The 27,650-nt window shown below is 39.9% G+C and overlaps 2 protein-coding genes across 19 annotated transcripts in view; both read right to left on the bottom strand.

The window, feature by feature from the left end:
* LOC135978000 (uncharacterized) overlaps positions 1–27,650 on the bottom strand; it is a 1,156,726-nt gene that overhangs the window by 1,061,922 nt on the left and 67,154 nt on the right. The gene's annotated exons all lie outside the window — the stretch shown is intronic.
* The window catches only part of SYTL5 (synaptotagmin like 5), a 164,887-nt gene that overhangs the window by 2,806 nt on the left and 134,431 nt on the right, over positions 1–27,650 (bottom strand). For 10 of the 18 annotated variants that reach the window (XM_065579088.1, XM_065579080.1, XM_065579073.1 and 7 more), the window contains 8 exons: positions 26,743–26,849; positions 19,652–19,744; positions 13,936–14,114; positions 11,606–11,708; positions 8,520–8,681; positions 3,621–3,729; positions 1,998–2,133; positions 323–531 (listed from right to left, as the gene is read on the bottom strand). In XM_065579088.1, coding sequence (XP_065435160.1) covers positions 323–531; positions 1,998–2,133; positions 3,621–3,729; positions 8,520–8,681; positions 11,606–11,708; positions 13,936–14,114; positions 19,652–19,744; positions 26,743–26,849 — 1,098 coding nt within the window. Of the gene's footprint in view, positions 1–322; positions 532–1,997; positions 2,134–3,620; positions 3,730–8,519; positions 8,682–11,605; positions 11,709–13,935; positions 14,115–14,936; positions 15,003–19,651; positions 19,745–26,742; positions 26,850–27,650 lie in introns of all 18 variants that reach the window. The other 8 variants (XM_005294654.5, XM_005294652.5, XM_042859174.2 and 5 more) reach the window with 1 other exon arrangement.

The raw sequence follows: 27,650 nt of genomic DNA on the forward strand, positions 1-27,650 counted from the left end.
TTCTTCATAGCTGCCCCTTCATCAGCCAGAGGGGTTGCTGTTGAGTAACATGAAACTCTCATTTCTCACTCAGATGGTAAGAAGTGTTTCCATAATTCTCACAGTCCTGGTTGGCTTCGGAAGCATAGTTACAACAGGGTAGCAAACTAATGTCTCTCACTGGATAGCATAAAGAAATAAGTTGCCTCTAGACTATTAAGCCACCCTTTTTTCATTTCTCATAGTTCCTCTGTGCCCCATATTCACAGCATTCCCATCCTTTATATGGTTATGAGATATGTGCTGAAGAAAGTGATGATTCCCAATCAAACATGGCCCTTACCGCTTCCAGTGCTCAAACGGACACCTCCCAAAAAGATGTTACTGGAGAGTGACTCCTTGTCCCAGACTGTCAGTTCTAGGCATAAGTTGTGTAGATCCGTAGGATTCAAGCCACTGAAAGTGAAGCTGTGATTCCAGTGGGGGTTAACACTCTTCTTTATTACAGGAGTTTTATGTTTTGTTGCTTTGTTGTTATCTGGGAGCAGATATCTGAGGGGGACAGAAAGAAAGAGAAAGAGAAGGGAAAAAAAACAGGTAGATGAGACTTCACGTCAGTCATATTTATCATTTGTATTACTGTATCACCTAGAAGTCAACCAAAATCAGGGCCCCATGGTGCTGAGTGCAGTACAAATGCATAGTGAGAACTGTCCATTCCCTGATGACCTTTCCTTCTAAGTAGACAAAACAGAGAAAGGATGGAAGAAAAGAAGCAGTATTATCCCCATTTTACAGATGGAAAACCAAGGCAGAGAGAGATTACAACCCCAAATCAGCAAAGCATTTAAGTACACGTTGAAGTCCCATTGAAGTCAAGTTAAGCATATGCCTAAGTGCTGTGCTGAATTGGGACCCAAGTGACTTGTCCAGGTTGTCTGGCTCAGAGACAGGAATTGAATCCAGCTCTCCTGTATCCCAGGTTAAGGCACTGACCTTAACTACAAAACTCTCAATTTCAATGGGATTCCTCCTGGAGAACAATGCTTCTCCATGTAAATAAGGGTTTCAGATTCATGATGAGAAGCAACACTATTACATGATGATACACACATCTAACCTAACTTGGGCAAAAATAAGTGGGTGGTAGGGAAGGAACATTAGCAGCTTGTCAGTGGATGGTATTATCCCCTATGAATCGAAATAAGCTTATGTTTACATTTACACCAGAAGCCTAATTCCTCACTAAAACACAGAGCCTCTGATGCGCTGAAGTCTGACAATTTTTTCAAGTCCATAAGCCTTATATTTTAACCAGAGTACTCTTTCCTTGAAACTCTGTAAACACAATATATTATTTTCAAAGTCAGAGTAGTGGATAAATCTCCCTGATCTGTACCTACCCTTCCCCCAGTACAGTTTATGGGTTCATCTCAGCTATAGAAAATATATTTTGAAAAACCATGTAACCTGATGGAAAATAGTTTGTCCAAGGGAAATTGGTTCAAGCTCCACTTACATAAAACAACCCATGCCAGCAACAACAGATGTGTGTGATGAGCTAGCCAGAGACAGTTCACAGTGTCAGCAACAGCAATGTGCTGCCAATTCATAAACAAGGGGATCCAACAACAAAAATTCTCCTTAGCCTGGTGTAAACTCCACATCTCAAGTGTGTACAAGCTGCAGAGAGGAGAGTGAGGGACCAGACAATCTGTTTCTTTGTTTTCCTATTTTAACAAAAACGCTTTTCTCATAGTTCTAACCAACCATAGAGAAAACAGCACCTGAGTAAAATTAATGCTCTGATTTAAAATCACATATTATGACCTAAATTTAAATATAGTGAACAAAGAGAATTTAAAGTAAAAATCCATTTTGAGGTGCAAGTTCTTTTTCAGGAGTAAAGTTCAGTAGCTATCAGACAAAAATGATATTGATCAGATAAACTAGGATTCAATGCAAAAGCTAGTTTTACTCTTGATGTGCTATGCAAAATACGGGAAAGTAAAAATTACCCTTTAACAAATGTGTCAGAAGTGCCTCCTGACTTCACAGCTGTTAAATTCTTGGCTTCCTTGATGAGGACCTCCAACATACCCCCAGAAGGCAGCTGTGTGTTTCCTTTCTTTCCTTTTTTTAAACTCTTCTTTCCTGTACATAAAACAAACCAACAACAAAATCAAGAACTTAATACTGCATAACCAATTTGGAAATGTAAGCCTTTTTGGCCAGAGACTCTGCCACTTGTTTACTTCAACAGGATCATTCGTGGAGTGAAGTACTGCTTGTGTCTACAATCTGGCCCTTTATCTGTAAACACAGTGGGGAAAAAGGAGGAGATCACCCAACACCTGGTAAAAAAATTTGACTCAAACATGGTCAATCCTTGACAGACATCACAGGGCTGGGCTATCCTTAGTCTCCAAGTACAAATATGGTAGTACTAATACATTGAAGGGAAAAGGTCAAGTTTTCTTTAAATCCTCTCCTCTTCTCTATTACAGATGACAAATAATACATTCTGAGTTGTGGCGGCAAACAGATGCTCTTATCCAACAGTCTCCCCCCCATAGGCAGAATCTGAAACATCGCTCATAAAACCTGATATAAAGACGTGTATGGTACAAGTTCACTCCAGAAGAGATACCTTGCTGCATGGAGTTTTTTAAATGATTTAGTTAAAATCTAGATTAATGAATATAAAAATTGTTCAGATCCATGTGCTGTGAAGGCCATTCATTCACACCTCTGTTGTCACTGTGCTTTCTGAGTAAAATTAATACTTAAGAACTCAAGAAATCTGGGGCATACAAATTACAATATGGAGCAACTGGTTTCGTCAGACCAAAGACTATCAGATTATAGCAGAGGGCCTTGGAATTTACTGCTAATAAACTGAATGTAATTCATCTGAGAAAAGAGTCTAATATGCTACCAATGCTTGCAAAGTTGTATTGTGTCTTTTGGCAATAAATTCCTCTTGTGCTCAAATCTCTCTGCCTGTGGTCTGTGTGTATACTGTGTGTCCAAGCTATCTGGTCATAGCTACCTCTTTGGACCATCACTTCTCTGGACACTACTGCAGTACATGTAGTAACTAATAATCTTTTCCTCCACAGAAACACTGCCCATTTCAGAGGACTATAATGGACCACCCTAGACAATTCTAATAGGCGCTTACGGGATATAATTACAGTAGGAGTAATGGGATGAAACTGAGCAAAGGAAATCATAGACTAAATCATGTAAAAAGGTTCTGAACAGCGAGAGGAACTGTGCTAGCCCCATTACTCTGATCATCCATGTACTGTTTAAAACTAGATGGCACAAAGCATAACAACAACTCTGGATTAGAGTATTGCTTTGGATAATGACCGTCCTAAACCATGGCTATTGACCAGCTGGGTCTTTTTACTGATGTCACAGCTGTGCAACAACTCCTAATGGTGCATAAATGGCATCTCATTACTGGGGGCGGGGGAGCAGCATCTTTCCTTTGAAAATTCCCTCAGATACAGGTGCCTAATTTATTGCCACAGAACTTCAACTGTCTGCAATTCTGTGACTTTATACCTCAGCTTTCATCATACAGGTTATTTCCAATACTCAGAGGACGCTGCCATCAATGTTCATTTTACCTTGAAACTGTCCGAGGGGAAGCATTAGGTTTTTCTCAGGGGGAATGTAGTGTAAAACAACTATCAGCTCTCCTTTATACTGAAGCCCGACATCCGCTGCAACCTCCAGCTGATGGAGAGGAAAGAAAAACAGAAATCCATCTAAGCTTAATTATTTACCCAGTCGTTTTCAATTATTTCTATTGTACAGGTAAGCCATGATAGATGCTTAAATGGGTCATGCCACTGCACAGTGCTCATAGCTAATTAGCCCTCACTGATTGAATACAGACAGCCACATTTTTGAAAACTTCATAGTTGAGGGAGTGCGAAAAGCTCAGAAGAACAGACGTCATATGCCCTGCACTAGATGCTGTTCAGTAAACATAAACGGGAGAGAGAAATTCAGTTTATTAGAATGAAGAAAAATTCCAACCCATGTCAAGCACTGATTTACAGCAAACAAACAGATCCAAGTAAACTGGATATATAAACTGTAGCCCTTTAGGACCAGATTCTGATATTAATCAACATGAATAAGGGTACCTTACTCCATAACTAGCCCCCATTGATTTCAATACGATTATTCTTGGAATAAGGGGGCATAATCTGGCCCTGAAACAGAACAGAGATTTACAGATATAAATATTACTTCCCAAATGTCTTTTCCTCTTCTTCCCAAACATCATTTCTCAACATTCTGCACCTCTTTTTCCCCATTAAATTTCTCAATTCAGTCCAGAAGGAGTGTGCTCTATGCTTTTTTATAACATTAATCAAAAGCAATATTAGACTCATGTATTTTTTTAATTTAAATAAGAAAATGGGTTATAAGGACATTTTTAAAAACTAGCTGCTTTTGTAGGCTTCCCCTACCCATAAAATTAATAAATCATATATCAGTAAACAGTGATTTCTCCTAGAGAAATGGAATACAATGGAGAAATTGCTCATGAAATACATTAAGTTCCCAATCCTGTGGAACATTTAAGCATGTACCTAACTTTGCTCACACAGGTAGCCCCATTGATGTCAGTGGGACAACTCATGCAATCAGAATGTGCTTCATAAGCTTGGAACTTAAAGGTGTGTTAGATCCAGATACCTAGATCTCCTGGGCTTAATCTGAGCAAGGGAGATTGAGATTAGCTATTAAGAGAATCTTTCTAACTATAAGGAGGAAGGGCTCTGAAATAGGCTTCTAAGGGAGGTTGTGGAATCCCCATCACTGGAGGTTTTTAAGAACAGGTTGGACAGACACGTCAGGGATGGTCTAGGATTATTTGGTCCTACCTCAATGCAGGGAACTGGACTTTCTGACCTTTCAAGATCCCTTTCAGCCCTACAATTCTATGACTATGATACATGAAGTGCTGCCCAGTATGACAACACTGAGTGATTGGGCAATATGCTATGCATGGAATTACATTCTGAGCACTGCATCAAGATACTGCACTGCTTATGAAATAATTGTACTGGTGAGAACTTACAGCTGAAACTTGTTCAACTTGCCTCCTGATCCCAATAACTAGGTGAAGAATTTTACTTTCAGGAAAAGAAATAACCTCAGAAAGATGTAAGGTGACATACAGAAGCTCAGCCTGCCTTTAAAGTTAGACTGCAGGTTAAGGCACTATCACCTGATTAATAAAAATATTTAGGGCTAGATCCTGCCATCTGCTCATACACAGGGAGGGGATTCAGAGGAAGGTGCAACAAACTCTATAGTGGACAATTGCAGAATAACCTGCCCATCGGGGAAAATTTCATTTTAAGACGAAGCAAAGGATGCACCCCACCCATGTACTTACTTGCGACACTGATACTGACTTGGACTCTTTATACATTCCATGGGCGGCGTACCCGAGCCCACTTATCCACTGATGCTTTAAAAACTCCCGCACCCCAATCTGGGTCTATGCTGGTTATGTGATATGTATGTATCTTGTGATCCTTGTAACTGATACCTGTAATCCCTCACAACTCAAGCCAGACCCCAGATGTACAGTACCTTCCCTCTTAACTCATCTACATTTAATTTTAAACATTAACTTTAATAAAAATTTTAAATCCCTGTCTGCCAGGAAGCTTTATTATGCCCTGAAGCATGTGAGTTTAGTCTCACAACTTCCCTGTGAAGATGGTCAGAATAATTTCCCCCATTTCACAGATGGGGGAAGTGAAGCACTAAATTAAGGCCCTAATTTTTAGAACTGACCTGCTCAAATTACCCAGGAATTAACACTCAGGTCTCCTGACTCCCAGCCCTGTGCTTTAACCCTAAAGTTATTCTCCTGACCATTCTGATCTAACCACTCTCCCCTTAGAGGACTGACCATCCAGCGCTCAGAGGACAAATGGATTTTAAAACCCTCAACTTTTTTCTTAAACCAGCTGAATAGCATCAGATTACAACAAATGTCAACCCTTAGCAAAATTTAACTGGAGCTCTTGTCAGAGACATGGAGTTCATATTGTAGGACAGTATTCTGCCTAGCATATATATAAACAAACCAGATCTTTAATTCTGTTTGCAATAATTTGTCATTCAGAAAAAAACTCTTTTTTTTTTTGCTTACCAACAAACTGAGCTACACTTACAAAATAATAATAGAATCATAGAAATGTAGGGCTGGAAGGGCTCTTGAGTGGTCAACTAGTCCAGCCCCCTGAGCTGAGGCAGGACCAAGTAAACCTAGACCAACCCTGACAAGTTTTTGTCCAACCTGTTCTGAGAAACCTCCAATAAGGATGATTCTACAAACTCCCTTGGAAGCCCAGCCCAAAGCTTAACTCCCCTTATAGTTAGAATTTTTTCCTAATATCGAACCTAAATCTCCCTTGCTGCATATTTAAACCATTACTTCTTGCCCTACCTTCACTGAACGTGAGAAACATTATTTCTGAAAACATTATCCAGATCATCCTAGCAGGCAAATGAGACATATTCTAGTTCTCTTTTATCTGGTAACAATGAAGCAGAATTAATAGCTCTTATAATGAGCTTGGAAATAATCAGACAGCATTTCCTAGTTGGAATGTCTGAAATGCTTAGACCTGATTACTTTTTGATCTGAGTGAAAGTGCTCCATCAGTGCCTTTGTTGTTATGATTTAAAAAAAAATTAAAATGATGTGAAGCTGAACAGAGACTGAGCAACAAGTCTTACAGTCCAGTAGTTTCACAACGTAACATTATGATCAGCCTGAACACAAAATGTGAGTGTATCTCATGTAAAATGCTCAATTCTAAATAAGAGCTAAACCCTACACTAGCCAGTTCTGCTACAGAGAAATAGGAATGCTGACAAATACGCCCTCTGCTCCAGGAATCGAGCCAGTTTTGGTCCCTCCACTACAGAAGGGATGTGGACAAATTGGAGAGAGTCCAGCGGAGGGCAACGGAAATGATTAGGGGGCTGGGGCACATGACTTACGAGGAGAGGCTGAGGGAACTGGGGCTATTTAGTCTGCTGAAGAGAAGAGTGAGGGGGGATTTGATAGCAGCCTTCAATTACCTGAAGGGGGGTTCCAAAGAGGATGGAGCTCGGCTGTTCTCAGTGGTGGCAGATGACAGAACAAGAAACAATGGTCTCAAGTTGCAGTGGGGGAGGTCTAGATTGGATATTAGGAAACACTATTTCACTAGGAGGGTCTCTTCCAACCCTAATATTCTATGATTCTATGAACTTCTCCAAAATCAAAACAAAAGATTTAGTTTTGGGTCAAATGAAATGTTTTGTTCAACCCAATACTACATTTTTCAACTTGAAAAATCTGAAAAAAGTTGTTTCAGGCCAACCTGAAATGATTTTTGATTTTTTTTTTTTTTTAAATTTGGTTTGGTGGCTGAACCAAAAAATTGGTTACTCACACAAGCTCTACTCACAACCACCTTCCCCCAGCCTGATCTCTGCACACTTAACGAGTTTTTGCTCCCTTCTTTGTGGTGAAGGGGAACCTAGAAGATTAAGATGCTCACTTACTTTAGCTCCCTTGCTCAAGTGTAACGATTGTAAATCACATCATTTATTTGACAGATCTGAGTGAGACTGTTTCATGCTGCAGCAGCTGTCCCTGGTCGTGCTAGTCCGGGAGCGTGCAAGCCAGTGAGCCTGGTGCCCGCTCTAGTGGTACAGCCATGCCAGAGAAGCTGCCCGCACAGGCCTACTGAGTGGCGGCCTAGAGTGCGGCTGCTTTCGCCACTGCCATTCCCGATAGAGCCCTGCAGCGCCTCGGATATCCGCAGATATAAAGCGAGTGTCTGTACAGGGCTCTAGGATTCTGATTAGTATAACAGCAAGCATCTTAGAAGCATATAATCTTAATATTTATAAACAGCTCTTTAAAGTTGTTCCAATTCCAAAAACAAACACTTTAGCCCTCTCCGGTGAGGGATACCATAAGTGCCAGAAGACATAGCACATTAGTTAAGCACTATAGATGCCATATTCCATAGAATTACTGTTTTGTGTACCAAATAGTATGATGCTATAACCTACCTGTTAATTCAATATGAATAAAAGAGCAATGCCGAACCTCACTACCACAGAAAATTGTTAATACTTAAAACTGATGCATGAAGAAAGGTCTATTCCTTTAGCGGGTGATTGTTTGAGAAAGATCCATTGTTTCATGTGCTATTTCTTTAACAGGTCCCTTTTGATTGTGTCTACTATTGGATGCATGTGTATATTTATTCTTTTAATAGGTTTGGTTTTGAATAGGCATTCATATATACTGACATAGACAGTATGTGTTGGTTTGTTAGAAGTGTTATTCCTTTCACAGGTCCATCCCAGAAGCAGTTTATTAGAAACATATAATTTTACAGCTACACTTCAGTGGGGAAAAACAAAACAAAAACAAAACCTCATTGATCTTGCTTTACTGTTATTCCACTAAAACTGGAGAGCCTCACCTTGGGTTGAAGCACAAACCATTCATCTGTCTGATTTTCAAAATTCCAGGAGTCCAAAGGAATTTCCACCTCCCCAAGAAAGCTGTTGTGCCCAAATCTGTCATAGTGCCAGACAGAAAGCTGGAGGGTCCTGGTCTCTAGCTGTGTATGGCTGATGACATACTATTGAAAGACAAACAGAGTGGAGGATCTATTCAATGAGAGCCAAGTCCAGTTCCATAAGGGCACTATATAAAAAACATACAACCTTATCTTCATAAAGTACATGGTAGCTGACAAATGAAGCATGGTAGAGACATTTGTTTTCTTTCCAAGTGAAGATCAATTCAATTGCAGAAGGTTATTATTCAAGAGAGATCTATAAAGGATAACTGTTCACTTTACAGCCTGCATTTATCTTTTTACATTATTGTTGTTGTCACTTGTCTGTATTATTTCTTTACCAGATTATTTTAAGAAGTTCCCTTTGCAGTAAAAATCTTTATTTGATTCTTACACAGTAGCTTCCATGGTAATTAAATAGAACATAAGATAAAAGTCTATTCTATAACAAAGAGCCTTTATAAAAAAAAATTGGCAGCACGGTAATGAACTTTCTAAAGTGTCCCCTCTTCTCAGTAAAGTGTCTCCACAATTTTTCAAAAGCCCAAATGGTTACAAGTGATAATAATTAAAATATATATTAACTAGCAGATTGTAAGAGGCCAGCAGTTACCCCATTAGAATGATGAGACTTTGCCTTGAAGGCCTGAAAAGACCAAAAGGATTGATTCTAAGACAGTTTTTAAATGATACAGTTAGGACAAACAGTTCTTCTGCTATTGAATCTAGCTATTTAGCTCTCACTCACAAGTCTGAGTAAGCCACCTTTATCAGTATATATATATATATATATAAAATTTCATCAGATTGCGTAGATGGGGCCTAATAAAGTTTGGAAGGCATGTTAGGATTGTCCTAGAGAACAGCATTAAATGTGATCTTTGCTAAATGGATACTAACTCACTTTTTCCCAGTGCAGACCAGACGCAACTATACTATAAACCATTTTACAAATGGTGCTATAAAACAGGACCCCCTTGGTAAACAATCTGGCCAGACCAGGTGTATTTAGTTTGTGAAATGATTTTATAGCTAGATTAGGCCAACTACACTGGCCAAAAGCAACAGAGGGTCCTGTGGCACCTTTAAGACTAATAGAAGTATTGGGAGCATAAGCTTTCATGGGTAAGAACCTCACTTCTTCAGATGCAAGTAATGGAAATCTCCAGAGGCAGGTATAAATCAGTATGGAGATAACGAGGTTAGTTCAATCAGGGAGGGTGAGGTGCTCTGCTAGCAGTTGAGGTGTGAACACCAAGGGAGGAGAAACTGCTTCTGTAGTTGGACTTTCTCTGTACACTGGCCAGAGTGTATATTATATTAGCCCCTCTAACAGGAAACTTGTTTTAGCATATTTTTATTAGCCGCTATAGAAAAAAAACACCCTGTTTAAGTATTTGGGGTGGGATTTTCAAAAGTACCTAAAGGACTTCGGAATATAAATGGGATTTGTGAGGTAATTTAGCTACTTTAGAAACTCCCATCACCCTTGGTTCCAAACTCACTGTAGAGGGTGTGACGTTACACCCCATATCCTTCATAGAGATATTGTTATGAATATGGCATAACTAAGATGTTTTGTGCAAGATGGGTCATGTGAGGTATCATTGAAAAGATTACTATCTACTGAATGTGTTTATCCAATTTACATGCATGTATCATTTCTGTATCTGAAGTCAGGAATATTGACTATGTAACAATTACAACTGTGTGTACTTGGGGGAACGCCTACAAGACAGTATGAAATCAGCCTCTAAGAGTCATTAGGAAGAACAATAAGACTTGGAAGATACTAATCTCCCACCTTCCTGAGAAGCTTCCTGGGTTTCTGCACTACAAGGTCATGTGATAATGTCACCTGATACAGAGTACCACCTTGGACACTGCTAGTATTTTTCCACTGGAAACAAAGAATTCCCGACTTATGTAAGTTCTATTTAAGGCTGGGAAGTGGGTCAACAAGGCTCTTCTCCATTGCCTCCCTGCCCAAGAAGGAAAACTTCTAAAAATACCTGAAGGAACAAAGCAGCGGAAAGGCAAGGGCTGAGTCCAGGCTGAGACAGGGGTCTAGCTTGTAAAGAGACAACTGGAACTCTGAGCTACAGAAACTCTGCAACCTGCCTAAACAACATTTAGGGTGAGAAATTAGTATCTGTAACCTGTTGTTGAGTGTTTTGTTTTATTTGCTCAGTAATCTGCTTTGTTATGTTTGCTAACCCTTATAATCACTAAAAAATTACCTTTTGTCATTAATATGCTTATTTCTTGTTTATTCCAAAACCCAGTTTGTGCAATTCATATGGGGGGGGGGGGGCGCGGAAGGGGGAAGCTGTACATATCTCCCTCCACATTGAGGGAGGGGGCGATTTTTATGAGCTTGCATTGTACAGCTCTCTCTATACAGCGCAAGACAATATTATTTTGGGTTTACATCCCAGAGGAGGTGTACACAGGAGTGCTGGCCATTCCCCTAGCTGAGCCCTCCCACAGAGAGCTGATCGCAGACTCAGTGTGATTCTACAGTTGGGTGTGTCCCTACTTGTGTGTGTGCTGGAAAGGAACTTGAGAGCTGGTCACAGCAACACAGAGTGAGGAAAACCCAGGCTATGAGACAGGTGGGCTCAGTGGGACCCCAGCACATCCGGTGGCACCCCAAAGGGGTGGGGGTCCAACCCATCACAGAGGGGATTTCAATGATTCTGAAACTGATCCCCGAAAATACAATAGTTGATTATCAAAAGTTATGTTATACCTGGAAAGGAAAAACAAAATAAAAACTCTCCCTCAATACTGAGAAGTCAAAAGCTACAATCACAATGACAGCTAGATATTTTAACTCAAATATTTCCATTTTTAGCATCATTTCCCAGTGTTTAAAATCAATTTCCCAATGTTTGGTTTATGGTATAAATAAATGAAATAAAAACCAAATTAAATTTAATGGCAAAGTTCAGCATGGATTACAGGCGTGGCAGTGTTCTCACCTTTAGTGTTTCATTAAACTCTGGATTGGTGGTGTTGCTTTTGATTTTGGTCTTGCGTTTACTTTGGCGAGATTTGTCTGGCAGGAGGTATGCTTTGACATAGCTGCAGATCAAGAAGTAAATTATTACCAGTGAATAAAAACAACCAAGTCTGAGAGGGCCACCTGGCAAAACTACACCAGAAGAGTTAGTCGGGAAATCAATTTTTGCAGAATAATCCATGCATAAATATTAGAGAGAATACACTCAACAGGCAAAAGTGAGCTATATATCTACAAACACACAAATGCACAGAGGATTCTGACAGCATCAAAATAATCACAAGAGCAAAGATTAAGTAATTTGACAGTCCTGAGAAATACGTATAACTTTATTAGCAATGTCCTGTGTTGTAGTTTTGACATTTTTGATTGACCATATATGCTAATAGGCAAAACTTGAAATTACACAAACTCATCCTTTGACATACCTTCATATATTTGCAGGGTTAGAGAATTTTAGAAATTGTTATTATTAGAGCTTGATTAATACATAAAAAATTCTTAAATATTTTAGGCTTTTTTAAATTCATATACTATCATATAGTTTACCAAAAAACTGGGTAGAAATATGGGGGTCAGGGGGAGAAACAAAAAAGACTGACCAAGCTTGGCACCTCCTCATTGCATTGCTTAGGCAATCAGATATTAAATCTGTTAACTTCCAGTTGAAGTCTAAAATGAATTTGCTTTGGTCATGTTCATGTCTTTTTGTGTTCACTTTCTACAAACATTCATGCAAATGAGTTTTACTAGCATGAATATTTTGGGGAAAAAACCCACATTTTAAGTTTGCATTCTCAAATATTGGTGGCAGAGATTGGATTTTAATAGATCATTAATAGCTGAAAACTGATTGTGACAGTTGCAGTCCTCCAGTGAAGTAAAATAAACAATACCACGTGGTTTATGTGAAAAATCACAAATAAGCAGCATACTCAAATAGCAAAACAGAGTAAACAAAATTAGGTAACGTTTTGTCAAGTAACTTTGAATAGCAGATTTGAGAAAGTCATGATCTGTCGATGGATATTCAGGGGGGGGAAAAAAAGCAAAATAATTCAAATAAATTACCTAGTTTATTTATGACAAATATTTGCAGAAACTATTAAAAATGAACAACATAATAGCCAATTATTCTCTTGGCTCTTGTTCTATTTAAGGATAGTTGTAGAAACAGCTCATTATTTTGTGGTAAGACTGATATTAATAGGGACTTCTCCTAGGACCATACAATTAACACTAGTTTGTTTGTACAGTGTCATGCTCTTGGCCTGGGGGCATGGATCAGCATTCATGTCACATTCCCCGTCAGTATCTGCCCCGGGCTGGGGAAGCTAAAGTTACAACCAGCAGACCAAATTCAGTGATGAATCCTGGTCACACTAAGAAGATGCTATTGGCCAAAAAGGCAAATTACAATTAATCCATGAGTGATTATTTTCTGTTGTCATCGCATAGGAGCTGAACTTTCCCCTACTTTGGAGAGCAGTAAGGCTGTGTATGCAGCCTGGGCCCAATTCACATAGTGTTACTCCAGTTGTACAGCAGTTCCACTGGTGTAAAAGTGAACTAACAGTGGTAAATATGGACTATTGTTCATATTACACTATTTTCCAGTAGTGGTGCAGTATCTATTTTTTTTATTATAAAAAAAGAGCAATGAATAAAGTGGAACTTAGGATTTACTGGTATATTTGATTTTAGAAAGAGGCATATTTGGAGTGAGGGATGAAGGATGCAATTTCTTTCTACTCTATAGGTTGTTTTTTCTGGCTGTGTTTTTATTACTAGGAAATGGCTATTTTAAATTAAGGGAATGTAGAGTTCTATAAAGGCGCCACACTAACACCTCTGGCAGATAAAGTCTCCTATCAAAGGCAGAGCAAACCTTCCCAACATTATCCCTCTAAAGGACTTCAACCTTGACTCTAGCAGTAAGAAATTAGTTCAGTCTCTGTGTCCATTCAGATCCCTGGCCCTTGTGCCCAAATTGCCAATAAAAACATGTCAATTATTTCCAAGTGTGATAATGGTTGTTAATCATATGAACTCTCGCCCATTACGAAACACACTGAAAACACTAACTCATTTCACATGGGATTCAAAGCAGTCAGAGTGTTATGGCTTCTGATCACTTGGGACCTAGAGGTGAAAGACTTCATATCCCATTACCAATTCACATAGTGTAGGGCTACAATAAGTTCTCACATGCAGTCTAGAGATTCAAACTGTGCAGTAAGACTGAGAGCACTTCTAGGAAAGGGTAAGAAGAAAATTCTCTGTGCTTACGGATCTGTTCTTTGCTTCTTTTCATCTGCTATGGCCAGGTTTCTGCAGTTTTTTACCAAGATGTTGAGGGCACCCGTTTTGTAGCTGTAGCTGAGGTGGAGAAGTATTTCCCCACTGACCTTCACGTTGCCATAGTCCCCAGTTTCACTGTAAACACTCATCATGCTGTTAATGCTAGTCTGAAATAAAGACCAAAAAAAGACGACTTGGAAGCTCAATCATTCTCTTTCCAGAACCAGCTTTTTTCAAATAATGAGAGCCTTGCAATTACTGTTCTGCTGAACCTGCTATGAAAACTAGGATATCAAAGGACGAACAGAATTGCCACTTACTTGATATAGAACGGTATCACAATATCTCAAATGCCTACACAGTGTTTCTTCATATGTTGAACTCAAAATGATTTATAAAGGTGGTTAAGTTAGTACGACCACCATTTCCAGTGGGGCAACTGAGTAACACAGAGGTTAAGTAAATTGTCTACAATCACATAGCAAGTCCCAGGAATAGAGAATTGCCATACTGGGGCAGACCAATGGTCCCGCTAGGTTAGTATGCTGTCTCAGACAGTGGTCAGTACCAGGTGCTTCAGAGGAAATTATATGAAACCCCATAATGGAAATGACACAAAAACATATACAGTATCCTGATACAGCAATGTCACCTCGTCGTGGGCATTTCTAAGAGCATAAGCATGTGTCACAAATTTTTTAATTGTCCCTAATACAACTACTGGGAAAGAATTAAATCTTTGTAAGACAAAAATTAGTCAGTTTGTACATTGCAGAAACCCAAGGCATTTTAAAACTCTGGTGTACATTTTTTGCTGGTTTTTAAATAATATTGATCAAAAACATATCTAACTTTTGGTGTCTTTAAATTGATGTAAAAAAAGCCTGTGTAAACCACCAAAAGAGTTCTCAGCACAAAGAAGGAATAAGAGGGAACATCAGAAAAGCAGAATGTCAGAAAAGCAGTTCACAGGAAGCAAGAGAACTCACAGTATCACCATCTGCGTCAGGTACATTTAAGTAGGAGCATTTCCTGTCAGAGCCTTCAGGAAAATTCTTTCAGGAAGACAATGCAAAGGTCAAGAGAAAATAGCATTAGATAGCTGCAGTAAGAATTCAGAAAAGAAATGACAAGTTCTACAGACTAGGTGGTAGGTACAGTAGTGATGTGCTGTTAAATCACAGTGATGCAGTACTTATAGCAGTGAGGCACTAAGCCATACCTAAATCGCCCTCCAATAATGAACTGTATAATTGTGTAATGAGTGAAAAAGTGTCTCCTGCTTGTCTGCAGGAATACAGGTTAGTGACAAATGAAGACAGAATCTGCTGTATTAAGGTAGCACCAAACAAATTAAATGTGAACACCGGCTCAGCAGACTGGGATTTTCATTTTGGTCAATAATACTGCAAACACTAGTTAACTCTGTATTTGAATATTCCAATTGAAATTAGCGGTCTTGTTTGAAAATTTAAGCATGCAAGTGTTTGCAGCACTGGGGCCTTCATAAGAAACTAGAATTGTGATTAGAGCAAGCTTCTCTGAACACTTGTAGGTTGAGAGGTTAATTCGGTGGAGTTTTTAAGGGTATATGTAAAACAAAAACAATTTTTTTTCTGGTTTTATCCTTTACTATTCCTTTAAAATTGGCCTCCAAATTTTGTGGAAAAAAATGCTTTTGGGTTTTTTTTTTTTTTACTAAAGTATTAAGATCAGGGGCCCGTTTTCCTCTTGTTGCTGAAAGACCTTGGGAAGATGTCTGAAGGATCTCACCAGTGAGGTCACAGGAGTTTATAACTTGATCACCAGCTCCTCTTCTAAACAACGAAGGGAGAATGTATGAGCCACAACTTAAGCTATAACCTCTTCTGACATTACTGGTTGGACCCTCCAAACATCTTGCTAAGGTCCTGCAGCAAAGAAAGGAAAGCAGGGACTAATGTGGTTATTCTTGATATCTCAAATCTAAAACCACACCACTAGGAAATGTCTCTCTTTTTTTCTGTTTAAGAGAAAAAGTCTGAGGTTAATTTTATACATCATAAAAGTGCTTTGGCTTTTATTGCTATTGGTGTGTTCTGTACTGCAGTTCAGCTTTAACACTATGGGGGGTACGGAGGTACCACCTTCCAACCAAAACAAGCTATTTGTAGCAATTCATACAAATTGGCTCTAACTTCTAGGCTAGGCCTGGTTCAAGTCACCATGCAAGTATCAATCTACATTACTGCACAAATTAGATTTTCCTCGAGTCTCAATACACTTAGGGCTACATTTTCAAAGGGTGTTGCCTAAGGTGCACCCCTAATATTTACACACTTCTATCTGTTATGCACATAAAATGGGGTTATTCAAATTTGAATGAAATTATCCATTGTGTGCACGAAAATGTCTATTTACCCATGTAGCAGAGTGTAACAATGTAAATGACAGCCTTTGAAAATCCGTTCCTTACTTGTTTATGTTAAAGTCAACACTTGGGGGGGGGGGGGGGCAAAAGATTGTTCTTTGATGAATCTGAGCCCATTCTTGAATTTTTTCCTCTGTTGGGAATGAAAATAACTAAAGCAGTCACAGTGGAGCCCGGAAATCAATCAGAAAATCCCTACATTGCTAATAAACCTTTAAAAGAATAACAAAGACTAATTTAGAAAACATTTTATAGCAACTGAAATATTTCACTTCTTACAATAAAAGCCTTTTGTTTTGCTGGATTTACCCTGGGAGTTGTGTTAAATATGATAAATGTGGCTGTTTAAAGAAAACTTACTCATGTAATGACTGTAAGTCTCAAATACCACTAAGAGTATCAGAGTGCTGAGCTTCATTTTACTAAACATCTGAGGCCTGTATTTATCAGCTTAGCATTTATATCTTACTGGTAAAATATAAGACACTGGAACAAGGAATCAGACTGATGCAATGGTCTTGACAAGTTGTTGTGTCCAGTGGAGGAACCCAAGAAAAATAACATCTCTTTTCTTTTAGCCCAAATACTGTTGTTTTGATTTTCAGGGCACTCTAAGTATCTACACTCTAACCTCCTTACTCAGATTTCTATAAAATTAGGGCTCATTTGACATTTATAATATTATTTTGTGCCACAGTACACAAAATTAGTTTCACTATCAGAGGCTCAAATTCAGCAACAAGCAAATTATTTGCAGAATTTGTACAATGCTGAAGGATGAGATGCACAGAATAAACTAAATAAAATCAGAAAAGTGTGAGTATTAGAGATGGGGAATATTGGCAACAACATACACTCAGAGTAGGTCAGAATAGACCAGTAAAACTGATCCACTCGGGGGGGGGGGGGGGGAGAGGGGAGAGAAAGCTGCTTGCTGATAGAAGCTTTTCCATTAACATAGCATGCAGTGACTTTAATAAGCATGCTGGGGTGGATGTAAAGAGGAAAGGAGCACTGAGGCATGAGATCATCTCAGTTCTACTGCAGCAGGAAAGCTGCATTTAGATTAGGAGAAAGGTCAAAAGAAATCTATATAGAAAGACAAAACATACTGCTGAAAATACCATGGAAAATGTTCATTAAATACAGTTACCACCTAAGGGCCCTTACCAAGGGAAGTATTGAGCACCTACAACTCCAGTCTGAGTGTTCAGACCAAGGAAAGGAATTCATCTATAAAACCTATAGCTTGCTAGTCTATAGGTTTTATAGATGTGTTGGCAATGAGTCAAATTCAAATTTGGTTAAGTGGGTGTAATTCAACTGATTTTGATGGAGTTACAGTTGCTTACTAGGGATGATTTGGCCTGACATGCCCAAGTCTCTTTTAACTCTGATTCCTTGAATTCCTTGAGACCCTGGAATAAAAGGGTTGACCCAGCTCTTTCTCCTTCCAAAGCAACAAGCTGAATTCCATGCTCACTATTGAATGCATGTCTTTTGGAGGTCTTTACTGGAATTCTGTCTGCTTTGTGTGAAGCATTAAAAACAATAGCACATTCCACAAAATAGAGTTCATTTCCTAGTGTCATGGCCCAAAACTTTCCTTTCCTTTATATCAAATGTCCTGATCACTAGTTCACCTTGCCACCATCCTCCAATCGAGAGATTGCTGCACTCCATTGGCACTGTGTATATTTGCTGCAATCTTGGGTCCAACCGAGCTACTCTGGCACAGGACCTAAGGATGGGCAAAGATGGCTGTATGCCCCTTTTGCAATCCCCCTATCCCTGGAACAGCTGGGGAGTCAATTAGTCAAATCTCAGGAGTGAGTTAAAACAGCCTAAGGATGGCTCTAATTTATGGTGCCTGCACCACTCACCCCCCTTCCCCTCAGCATGCCTCTTATCTCAGGGAGTATAAATTGATTATGTAGTGCTGGTTACACCAACTCTATCCCATCTGGGATTCCCCTGCTCTACGGGGATCCACAGCTAGCCACTTCAGACAAACTTAAGGTTGCTTTACACTGCTGGAATAGCACAAAGCAGCCTTCTTAGGGCTAAGGATCTGGTTCACTGTCTATAGTTTGGGAAGTGTCCTCGGAATGAAAAGCTGTTGCAGAAATATACAATCGTTTACATGGAAAGCAGAAATGCTTTCAGCAAACCTGATCCCCAAATATTTTACTCTATGCATATGAAATGACTTGAAACAGATGAGCCACACTGGGATTGTGTTGCATAGAGAATGGAATATATGTGGGGAGTCGGGGTCACCAGTGTACCAACTCCATGTGGGTTATGAAGCTACTGACACGTAATGCAAATACATACAATGAAAGCACTTGTATGTTGCAGGGAGCTTAAAAGGATGTTCAGTTTTTTCAAAGTGAGCCCAACCATTCACAACCCCTCCAAAGGATGCAATGAGAAGGAACAAAAGACAGAACAGGGTGGGATCCTCTTCCCATGAAATGAAGAGGCTTCAAATCAACCACTTCTCTAGTCTAATTCTGAAAAATTGAGCTCGTTGCACACTATAAATCCCTATTTTTAATCTCTCCAGGTACAGAGAGATCACTTCATCACTTAGCAGGAGCTAGGGTTGCCAATTTTGGTTGGACATATTCCTGGAGGTTTCATCACATGACATACTATTTAATTAAAGATTAATCTTTAACTCCTGGAGACTCCAGGGCAATCCTGTAGGGTTGGCAACCCTAGTCAAGAGCCCGTGAGCAATGGCTACTGTTTACTCTCTTCTACCGTCACCCCCAGACAAGACCTCTCTCCCCCAACTATCAATAAAAATCTTTTCTATCGTAAGGATAAATTGTGCCCCATCCGCTTCCCAACTCCTCAGAACTCAGGGAATTTCCACTGCTACACTTCAGCAAAACTATTAAAAAAGAATCAAGTCTGAGCATTTTCTTTCTGCTGTCTGGCACAATTTAAATAAATATAGACATTTGCTATCCTTGGTGTCTTGTGAAACACTATAAACAATGGATTTCTGCTTCAGTACTGATTGCAGAGAATGGCCTTTTAGCTTTACGGATAGAGATACTAAAAGCGCAATAACCAGAAAAATCACCAAGAAGTCAAAGTTGCTACTAAACAGCAGTAGGAAAGGAGGTCTGGATATGAATCATTACAAAAAATATCTAGTGAATGAAATTGAATGCTCAGGGTGTGTGCTGTGTCATTAGCCCACATCTACTTCAGCAAGAAACTGTTTGCTTAGTGACCAAGAATGAGGGAATTCTAGATGTTTTCCAATGGAGACCTTACTGTTGATAATCCAATTGCCAAAGGTCCACGATGTTTTAGATAATGAGAGGCCACTATGTCATCAGGGTCTTCCTCTATCTCGTCCAGGTAATCCTAACCGCAAAGAAAGAAAGTGTCATTCAATTACTGTAAGTCTGACTCCTTCCTTGGGTTTTATTCCATATTTTTCTGTTTAAGGAAGATTATGTCAACACACCTCCCACACTCAAGTCTCCAGAGGCTTTTGATTTACTCTTTCAACCACTTTACACAGCCACAATCAGTACAGCAGGAATAAAGGGCACGTCTGGCTCACCTTTCAGCTGTTTGAAAACTGTAAAACCTCCAGGCTTCTATGTCCCCAGAGTAGGAAATGGATTATTATCTTACATGGTGGGGCACTGTGTTACGAAGTCAATTTCCAAGCACCCTATGTTCTCAGTAGCACACCTGAATTACCCTGTTCTGCTATTACTGCTAGGCATCTTCACACACGCATTTAGGTTGGTGTTTTTCAAAGCTTAAGAAAATAAATATGAAAACTGGATGGCTTTGGATACAGTAATGGGTTATGGAGGCTGCAACCTTTAGGTCATCAACTAAGTTCAGCACAAATCCACAGTGACCAAAAATTATTATTACCATTAATTAGCTATTCAGTGAGCTGAGTTTCTGATCTCGGTCCAGTTCCTAATGGACATGTTTACATAACAACTAATCCGCACCACTAGTACTATTCATTTGCATCCTTGTTGGCAGTCATAGCAGACAGACCAAGGACAGACTAAATATTAAAAAACAAAACAAAACAAAAAACTACTTTTTGACTGGTACTTTGAATGCTCCGAGTCATGGTTGGGGACATTGAAAGAAACGTGTCCTACCACTGTCTGTGCTGAACATAGCTGCTGAATAAACAGAAACATGTGGCTTCTAGAAAAGTCAATTTGGAAATTTTCAAAAAGATTAAATTCACGGATCTCTTTTATTCAGCATTATAATGGTATTTTAAGTGCTCAAAAAAGCTGACTTGTGGGGACAGTGTTTCTGCCCAGCCTAAGAGCTGAAAAATCACTAAGCGCTGGGTGGAAGCTCTAGAGACTGACCTGCAGAGGTCATAGCAGAGAGGCAAGTGGCAGAAGGCGACTGGCTAACGGACTGAGCAGCTGGCCAGTGGAGTGGAAGTGCTCAGCTGGTGGAGCAAGCAAGCAAGCTGCCTTCTTCTTGGGTGGGCAGTGAACTCACACAGATGCACCTCTGAACCCTGGGTCCTCACTGACCAAGGACAACCACTGTGAGTGGGGTATGGTGTGGGAGCAGAGAGGGAACTTTTGGTTGCAGAACTCAAGAACATGAGGCGGAAGGCACTGTCCCATGGACTGCGCAGGGTGGGTGTCCTGCTCACAGGTTTATGAATCCTACTTGTGGCATTTCCCCTAATTAATGTTGGGTGACTTCCTTCCTTTCATTAAAAGTTTCTTATCTACACTCAGACTCTGTGCTTGCGAGAGGGGAAGTATTGCCTCTCAGACACACCTGTGACGTTATGAGTGTAATATAATATTTCATTGGAAGGTGACAGGGCCAGAAAGAGTTAATTAATTCACAGACTGACCTGACCCATGGGTGACCCTTAAGGACTAGTTAGGAAGATAGGTAAATGAATAGAGTTTTGAAATGCAAGTCTGCATTGTTAGAGATCTCAAGGGTAGATGTTTGCTCAGGTCTTGTGATGTAAGCAAACAAGTCTTGTCTATTGCTATAACTTTAATTCAAAGATCTAAAAAGGAATATTAACATTTATGATGATACTTGAGTGAAATAGTATTATCGTCTATATGTCTCTTTGAAGGTTATGGTAACCTGTATCTGAACTGTTTAATGGATAAATTACCCTGTGCTAATTGCCAGGATGTTTGGAAGGAGAGTTAAGCCTATTGTTTTCTCAGGCCGAAAGGCTGCTGGAAATGTATAAGAACCCTGGGACATGATACTACTTCATCTCAGATCTGTTTTGGGTTTCAAGAGGGGGAAACCTTAAGCCACAAGGATTGAGATCCCCAGTCATTGATTGGAGCCACCCTGAATATGGACATTGGACTATAACCTGGGACTATATCTAAAAGCTTGTCAACTACAAGCTCACCTCTGCTATGTATCTGAACCTCAAGAATTGAATTCAAGTCTGTATGTATATTGATCTTTTAACCAACACTCTCTCTCTTTTCTTTTTTAATAAATTTTAGTTTAGTTAATAAGAATCGGCTATAGCGTGTATTTCTGGTAAGATCTAAGTTATAATTGAACCTGGGTATGTGGCTGATCCTTTGGGATTGGAAGAACCTTTCCTTTTATATGATGAGATAAGAGTTTCAGTGATCATCATCATATCTGACAGGTGTGTTTTGACGGAGGCCTGAGGCTGGGTACTTTAAGGGAACTGCGTTGTTTGGACTTTTAAGTAACCAGTGAGGTACCATAGAAGCTGTTTTGTGCTGGCTTGGTAAATCTAAATATTGGAATAACCACCAGCGTTTGTGGTTTGTCTGCCCCGTTTTGTTTGCAGTTCACCCTGATTGAGTGACCTCAGCTGGCTCCCACAGGCAGCACCGTCACAACACCCCAGGATGGTGTGTAATTTTCCCAGGTTACTGTGGGGGACTTAAACCCCTAGATAAAGAACCTGACCCTGGCTGCTGCTGGCTCCACCTGGCAGAAGGGTTACATAAAGGTTATAACTGACATTTTCAAAGCTGCTGCCATTAGCTTCAATAGGAATTGACCACCCACATCTCTTAAGCAGAAGTTTTGAAAATTGGGAGACAGCATCCAAATTCCCCTTAGGGCTTTGAGAATCCCATCCTACATGCTGATCTAAACTACTGTTGTCTTTCTTCCAAACCAAACAGACGCTTATCTCCTGCAAGCTCAAGTCTCGCGGCTTTTTATGCAGGCCAGGAGAATAGAGTGGTAACTGGGCATGTAGGGAAGTGTTGTGGGTTAGAACTGTTAACATTTGTCAATAGATTCCCAGTTATTGCATGGGCAACTCACTTTCAGACAAAGGGTATATGTCTGACTGCAGCTAGTAGTGAGCCTCCCAGATAGACGAGCTTAAGCTAGCTTAGCTCAAGCTAGCATGCTAAAAGTAGCAATGCAGATGTTGTAGCACTGGCAGAGGCTTGAACTAGCTACCCAAGCTCAGATTCATGGCATTGGGTGGGCTTGAGAGCCTGAGCCTGCCACCCATGCTGTTAATTTCACACTGCTATTTTTAGCATGCTAGCTCAAGCCAAGCTAGTGTCAGTATGTCTACAAAGCTCACTGCCAATGGTGGTGTAGACAGACCCACAGATGGCCAAGTCCTTCACAGGTATAAATCAGGCTAGCTCCCTTGACTTTCCCTCTCCCCACTGACTTCAATGGAGCTACACTGATTTATACCAACTGAGAACCTGGCACAGAAATAAGCAGACTCCTCCAAAGGAGGTATTCTTATCTCTTGCTAGTGCAGGAGTTATATTGAAGGAGCAAATACAGAGACACAGCCAGAACTATTTTCTCCCTCAAAGTTATATATAATACTGTGACGTGCAGTCTATATGGTTTTATAAAAAATATGATAATAAGTGAATATAATGTAACTGGGATATGCTTCATGCAAAAGGTCTCTTGTAAGGTATCATTACAAAGCTTATAATCTACTGAGTGTGATCATCCTATTTGTATAAATGTACCACTCTGGTATCTAAAACTAGAAATATAAAATATAACTCTCAGGGCCTATTGTAATTATGTAAAGTATGGGCCATTAATGGTGGTTTGGAATCTTGATGACTCCCATTAACCAGGACCGTTGTCTGCAGATGGCTGTGTTTTATCTGTGAGTCTTCCTGTATATGTGTGTGCTGGCAAGTGAATAATGAAGTCTTGCAGTGACATGTGATCATGTCACCTGAACTGGAATCCATCTTTAACCTGGTGCTTTTCCAGTGGGGGAGGGGGGGGTGGAAACCCAGAGGGACAAAGGGTTCCCACCTTATGCAAAAGATATATAAAGGGGTGGAACAGAACAAAGGAGGTGAGGAGCCATCATTAAGATTCCCCTAGCTATCACCTGAGCTGAAACAAGAGCTGTACCAGGGGAAAGAATTGTGCTCAGGCCTGGAAGGTGTCCAGTCTGAGGAAGAAACTTACTGAAGCATCTCTAAGGGTGAGATTATCTGTATTTAGTTTGATTAGACATAGATTTGCATATTTTATTTTATTTTGCTTGGTGACTTACTTTGTTCTGTCTGTTACTACTTGGAACCACTTAAATCCTACTTTCTATATTTAATAAAATCACTTTTTACTTATTAATTAACTCAGAGTATGTATTAATACCTGGGGGAGCAAATAACTGTGCATATGTCTCTATCAGTGTTATAGAGGGCAAACAATTTATGAGTTTACCCTGCATAAGCTTGATACAGGGTAAAATGGATTTATTTGGGTTTAGACCTCATTGGGAGTTGGGCATCTGAGTGCTAAAGACAAGCACACTTCTGTGAGCTGTTTTCAGGTAAACCTGCAGCTTTGGGGCAAGTAATTCAGACCCTGGGTCTTTGTTGGAGCAGACGGGAGTGTCTGGCTCAGCAAAAGAGGATGCTGGAGTCCTGAGCTGGCAGGGAAAATAGGAACAGGGGTAGTCTTGGCACATCAGGTGGCAGCTCCCAGGGGGGTTTCTGTGATTCAACCTGTCACAAATACATCTATAGTTTAATGAAAAAAAAATGATAAGTAGTTTTTGATTGCCCAGCAAATAAATGTGGTGTATGAAACTTGGATCAACATTTTCAAACTTAGGCGCCTAAATATGGCTTTGGGTATTTAATTTCAGACACCCATGCTTAAACATTTTGGCCATCTCGTCCTCCTTGCCAAAGGAACTATGAAAATCTAACCATTAAAATCTGTAACTCACCTTATACGAACTGAGAGCATATTTTTGAAACCAAGAGATTGCTTGGAAAGCTAACATTTCACCTCAGACTCTCTCATTTGCCAGCAGAGCCACAGTTCATTTTACACAACAGCAGCAATGTTTCTCAAGGGTGCTATAGAAGCACAGCCACATAATTGGTTACTGTTGCTTATTAAAGTTAGAAGTGGTAGGAGACTAAGTAATCTTCATTCTCTCTGTCAGAGTTATAAAAATACACCTAATCCAATTCCTTCTACTAAAATAGCTGAGGAAGTGGTAAACAGTGCTTTGTATTACTATAAAGTGGTTGAATAGGTGTTTCTTAATAGACCTTTAAAAACTAATTCCGTTTGCTCTGATACACTTTTGAAATTGCTTCTTTTAATTCCCTGCTTTTCCATGTTCTGACAGAAGTATTTTTGTCAGTAACCCAAATGCACACAACTAAAGAGTTCTCTCAACTTTGAAGCGGACACCACAATTAACTTCTTTCCCCAGTGCTCCTTGATACATGTATTTCACTGTATTCAGTTTTTAAAATCTATTTGGAAATTGCAACCAAGAAGCATCATAGAATCAGAGAAAGAAAAGACTTATCAGTTATCCAGTCCATCTCCCTGAAAATGGAAGATAGTTCCCTACCAAAATCACCACCAGCTGATTGGTAGCAAGGGAGGCAAGTGCCCTCCCTCACTCTTTCAGCCCAGTTCATCCAGGCAATCTGCTTCTCGCATCCATGCAGGACATCCCCCACACCAACAGCAGCTGCCACTATCCAGGAACACACACTTCAAAGCCCAGCTACCACCACCAGCTGGCCAGGAGTAAGGGAGATGCAACCTTTTCAGCCTCCAGGAGTTGATTCTTCATTTTGCACACTACCCCTGAGATGCCTCTCCCCTCCCACACCACAACCTAAAACACTGTGAAGGCCACAACCTTCACCCCATAAGCACAACATTACTGCATCCCCAGTCTCTTTGGGACAACGGCTCCTGGGGTGAGTGTTTCTGTCTATCTTACCCCTTGATACCAGCATGGATGTCTGTGTGTAGCTACAGGTGACACGACATGATTGCCTGGATTATTTTTTATAACACAGTAGTGCCTGTGAGGCCCAATCAGGATGGGAGCCCCATTGTACTAGGTGCTATACAAACACACAGAGACATGATCCCTGCTCTGCAGAGCTTGCAATCCAAAAAGACACGTGACATATGAAGGGTGGGGGGGGGGAGAGGAATATAAGTCAATACATACAATTTTATATACAGTTGAAAAATTTAAAAATTGTTATAAATACATAAAACAAGAGCCAAATAACCCCATCTGTCCCTCACACATCATTAACTTGTTGATTTCTTATAGGCACTAAGGCCCAGGTGGGACTTGGATATATTTTAAGGCGGAGAAGGGAAATGGTTTATGGATCAGTTCAGGGAGGGCAGTCTATGTGCAAGGGGAAAACATGGGAGTGGGCATGGAGATGTTTGTGAGAAACTGAAAATAGTAGGAGGTGACTGGCATCACTGGGGAGCAGAGACAGGGAGGGTGACGTATTGCAAGACTGGAACTGACAAGCAGAGAGGGACAAAGTTGACGGGCTTTGATACTGAGGATAACTCAGTATAAAAATAAAAAATCCAATAAAGCAAGAGTTAGTGACGATCTGAAGTGTGTAATGTACTACATGAATGGTATTCTAAGATGAGACTCCATCCACTTATAAACTAAAAAATTCCCAGGTGAATAGCTATTGTATCTACCATAACTACAAAGAGCTTTAACTATAGCTATTACTTGGAATCAATCCATACACATCATGCTTGGAAGGTAATGTTGCCCAAGGATATCATTTGTTATCTGTCCACAAAATTCCACACAATTGAGGCACCTTCTTAACAAACTGACTCCCAAACACATTTGTCTCCATAAGCCCAACACTCTTCTACTCCAATTTGTAATATTACTGTAGTGTGCAGTGCTTTACAGTCTGCAATGATTGCAGCATAAGCTAGATGCAGACTTGAATTTATACAAGTCTGAGTTCATTCTCGTGCAGAACTAGTTTAAAGATTATGCTGACTTCAGAAGCTAGAGTAATAATTTTTCCACCCTGTTAGCTTTAGTGTCATTTCTAACTCACCAGGTCCTGGTCTAATGCGTCTGGTACAGATTTACTTCTTAAGCTTACAGCATCCTTGTTTTCTTCCGAGAAAGACCCACTCAAATCTATCTCAGATCTGCTGAGATCTGGAAAACAAAGGGGAAAGGAAGGTGTTCATTAATATATAATTTGTACAACAAATACTATTCTTTTCATATTGTCACTTTTTAGTAGTTGTTGCTACAACACCAAAATGTTTTTTTTTATTAAATCATAATAATCTTCATCAAGGAAGTTGTGCCATGGCACCCGATTGCGGGTATCTGAGCACCTTCAGCTGAATGATGGAAAAATAATTTTTATCATAATATTCAGCTTTTTGGATACCTCCTTTCCCTCAGCACTATTATGTGCTATATGGTTCTGTCCCCTATGGGTCACACACTATTCAACCTTTGGCTTTCTCAGGCAGGGCCACCTTCTTGGGTCATTATATCAGGAACATAGGCAGCAGGAGCTCTCGATGAATCTACATGTTCCTAATGACTCCTGCAACCCTTCACCTCAGCAAATAAGAAAAAAAAAAAAACCCAGAGTACAAGTTTCAATGTTGAGTGAATAATGATACTGTGACCCTGGGAGCTCCTCATACCAACAAGCCCATGGAGTATACCCATTATCATCATTTTGCCCATGATGTAATAAACAGATACCCTGGTATTACCTTTTGAAGTAACTCACAACAAGCCTGATACACTCATTGCCCCAACACACTGTCGTCATGCTATTCATTTAAGACGTGTCTTGTAATATATCATTTGAAAACTAAGAACATGCTGGTCATTAATGTCATTGTGAAATGTAGTTAACACCACCTTATGTGAAATTATGGATACTCTCTGATATTATGTTTCGGAGTCTGTAAACAGACAAAAGGAGGTAAAACT

The sequence above is a fragment of the Chrysemys picta genome, chromosome 1, assembly GCF_011386835.1.
Source record: "Chrysemys picta bellii isolate R12L10 chromosome 1, ASM1138683v2, whole genome shotgun sequence".
NCBI lineage: Eukaryota > Metazoa > Chordata > Testudines > Emydidae > Chrysemys > Chrysemys picta.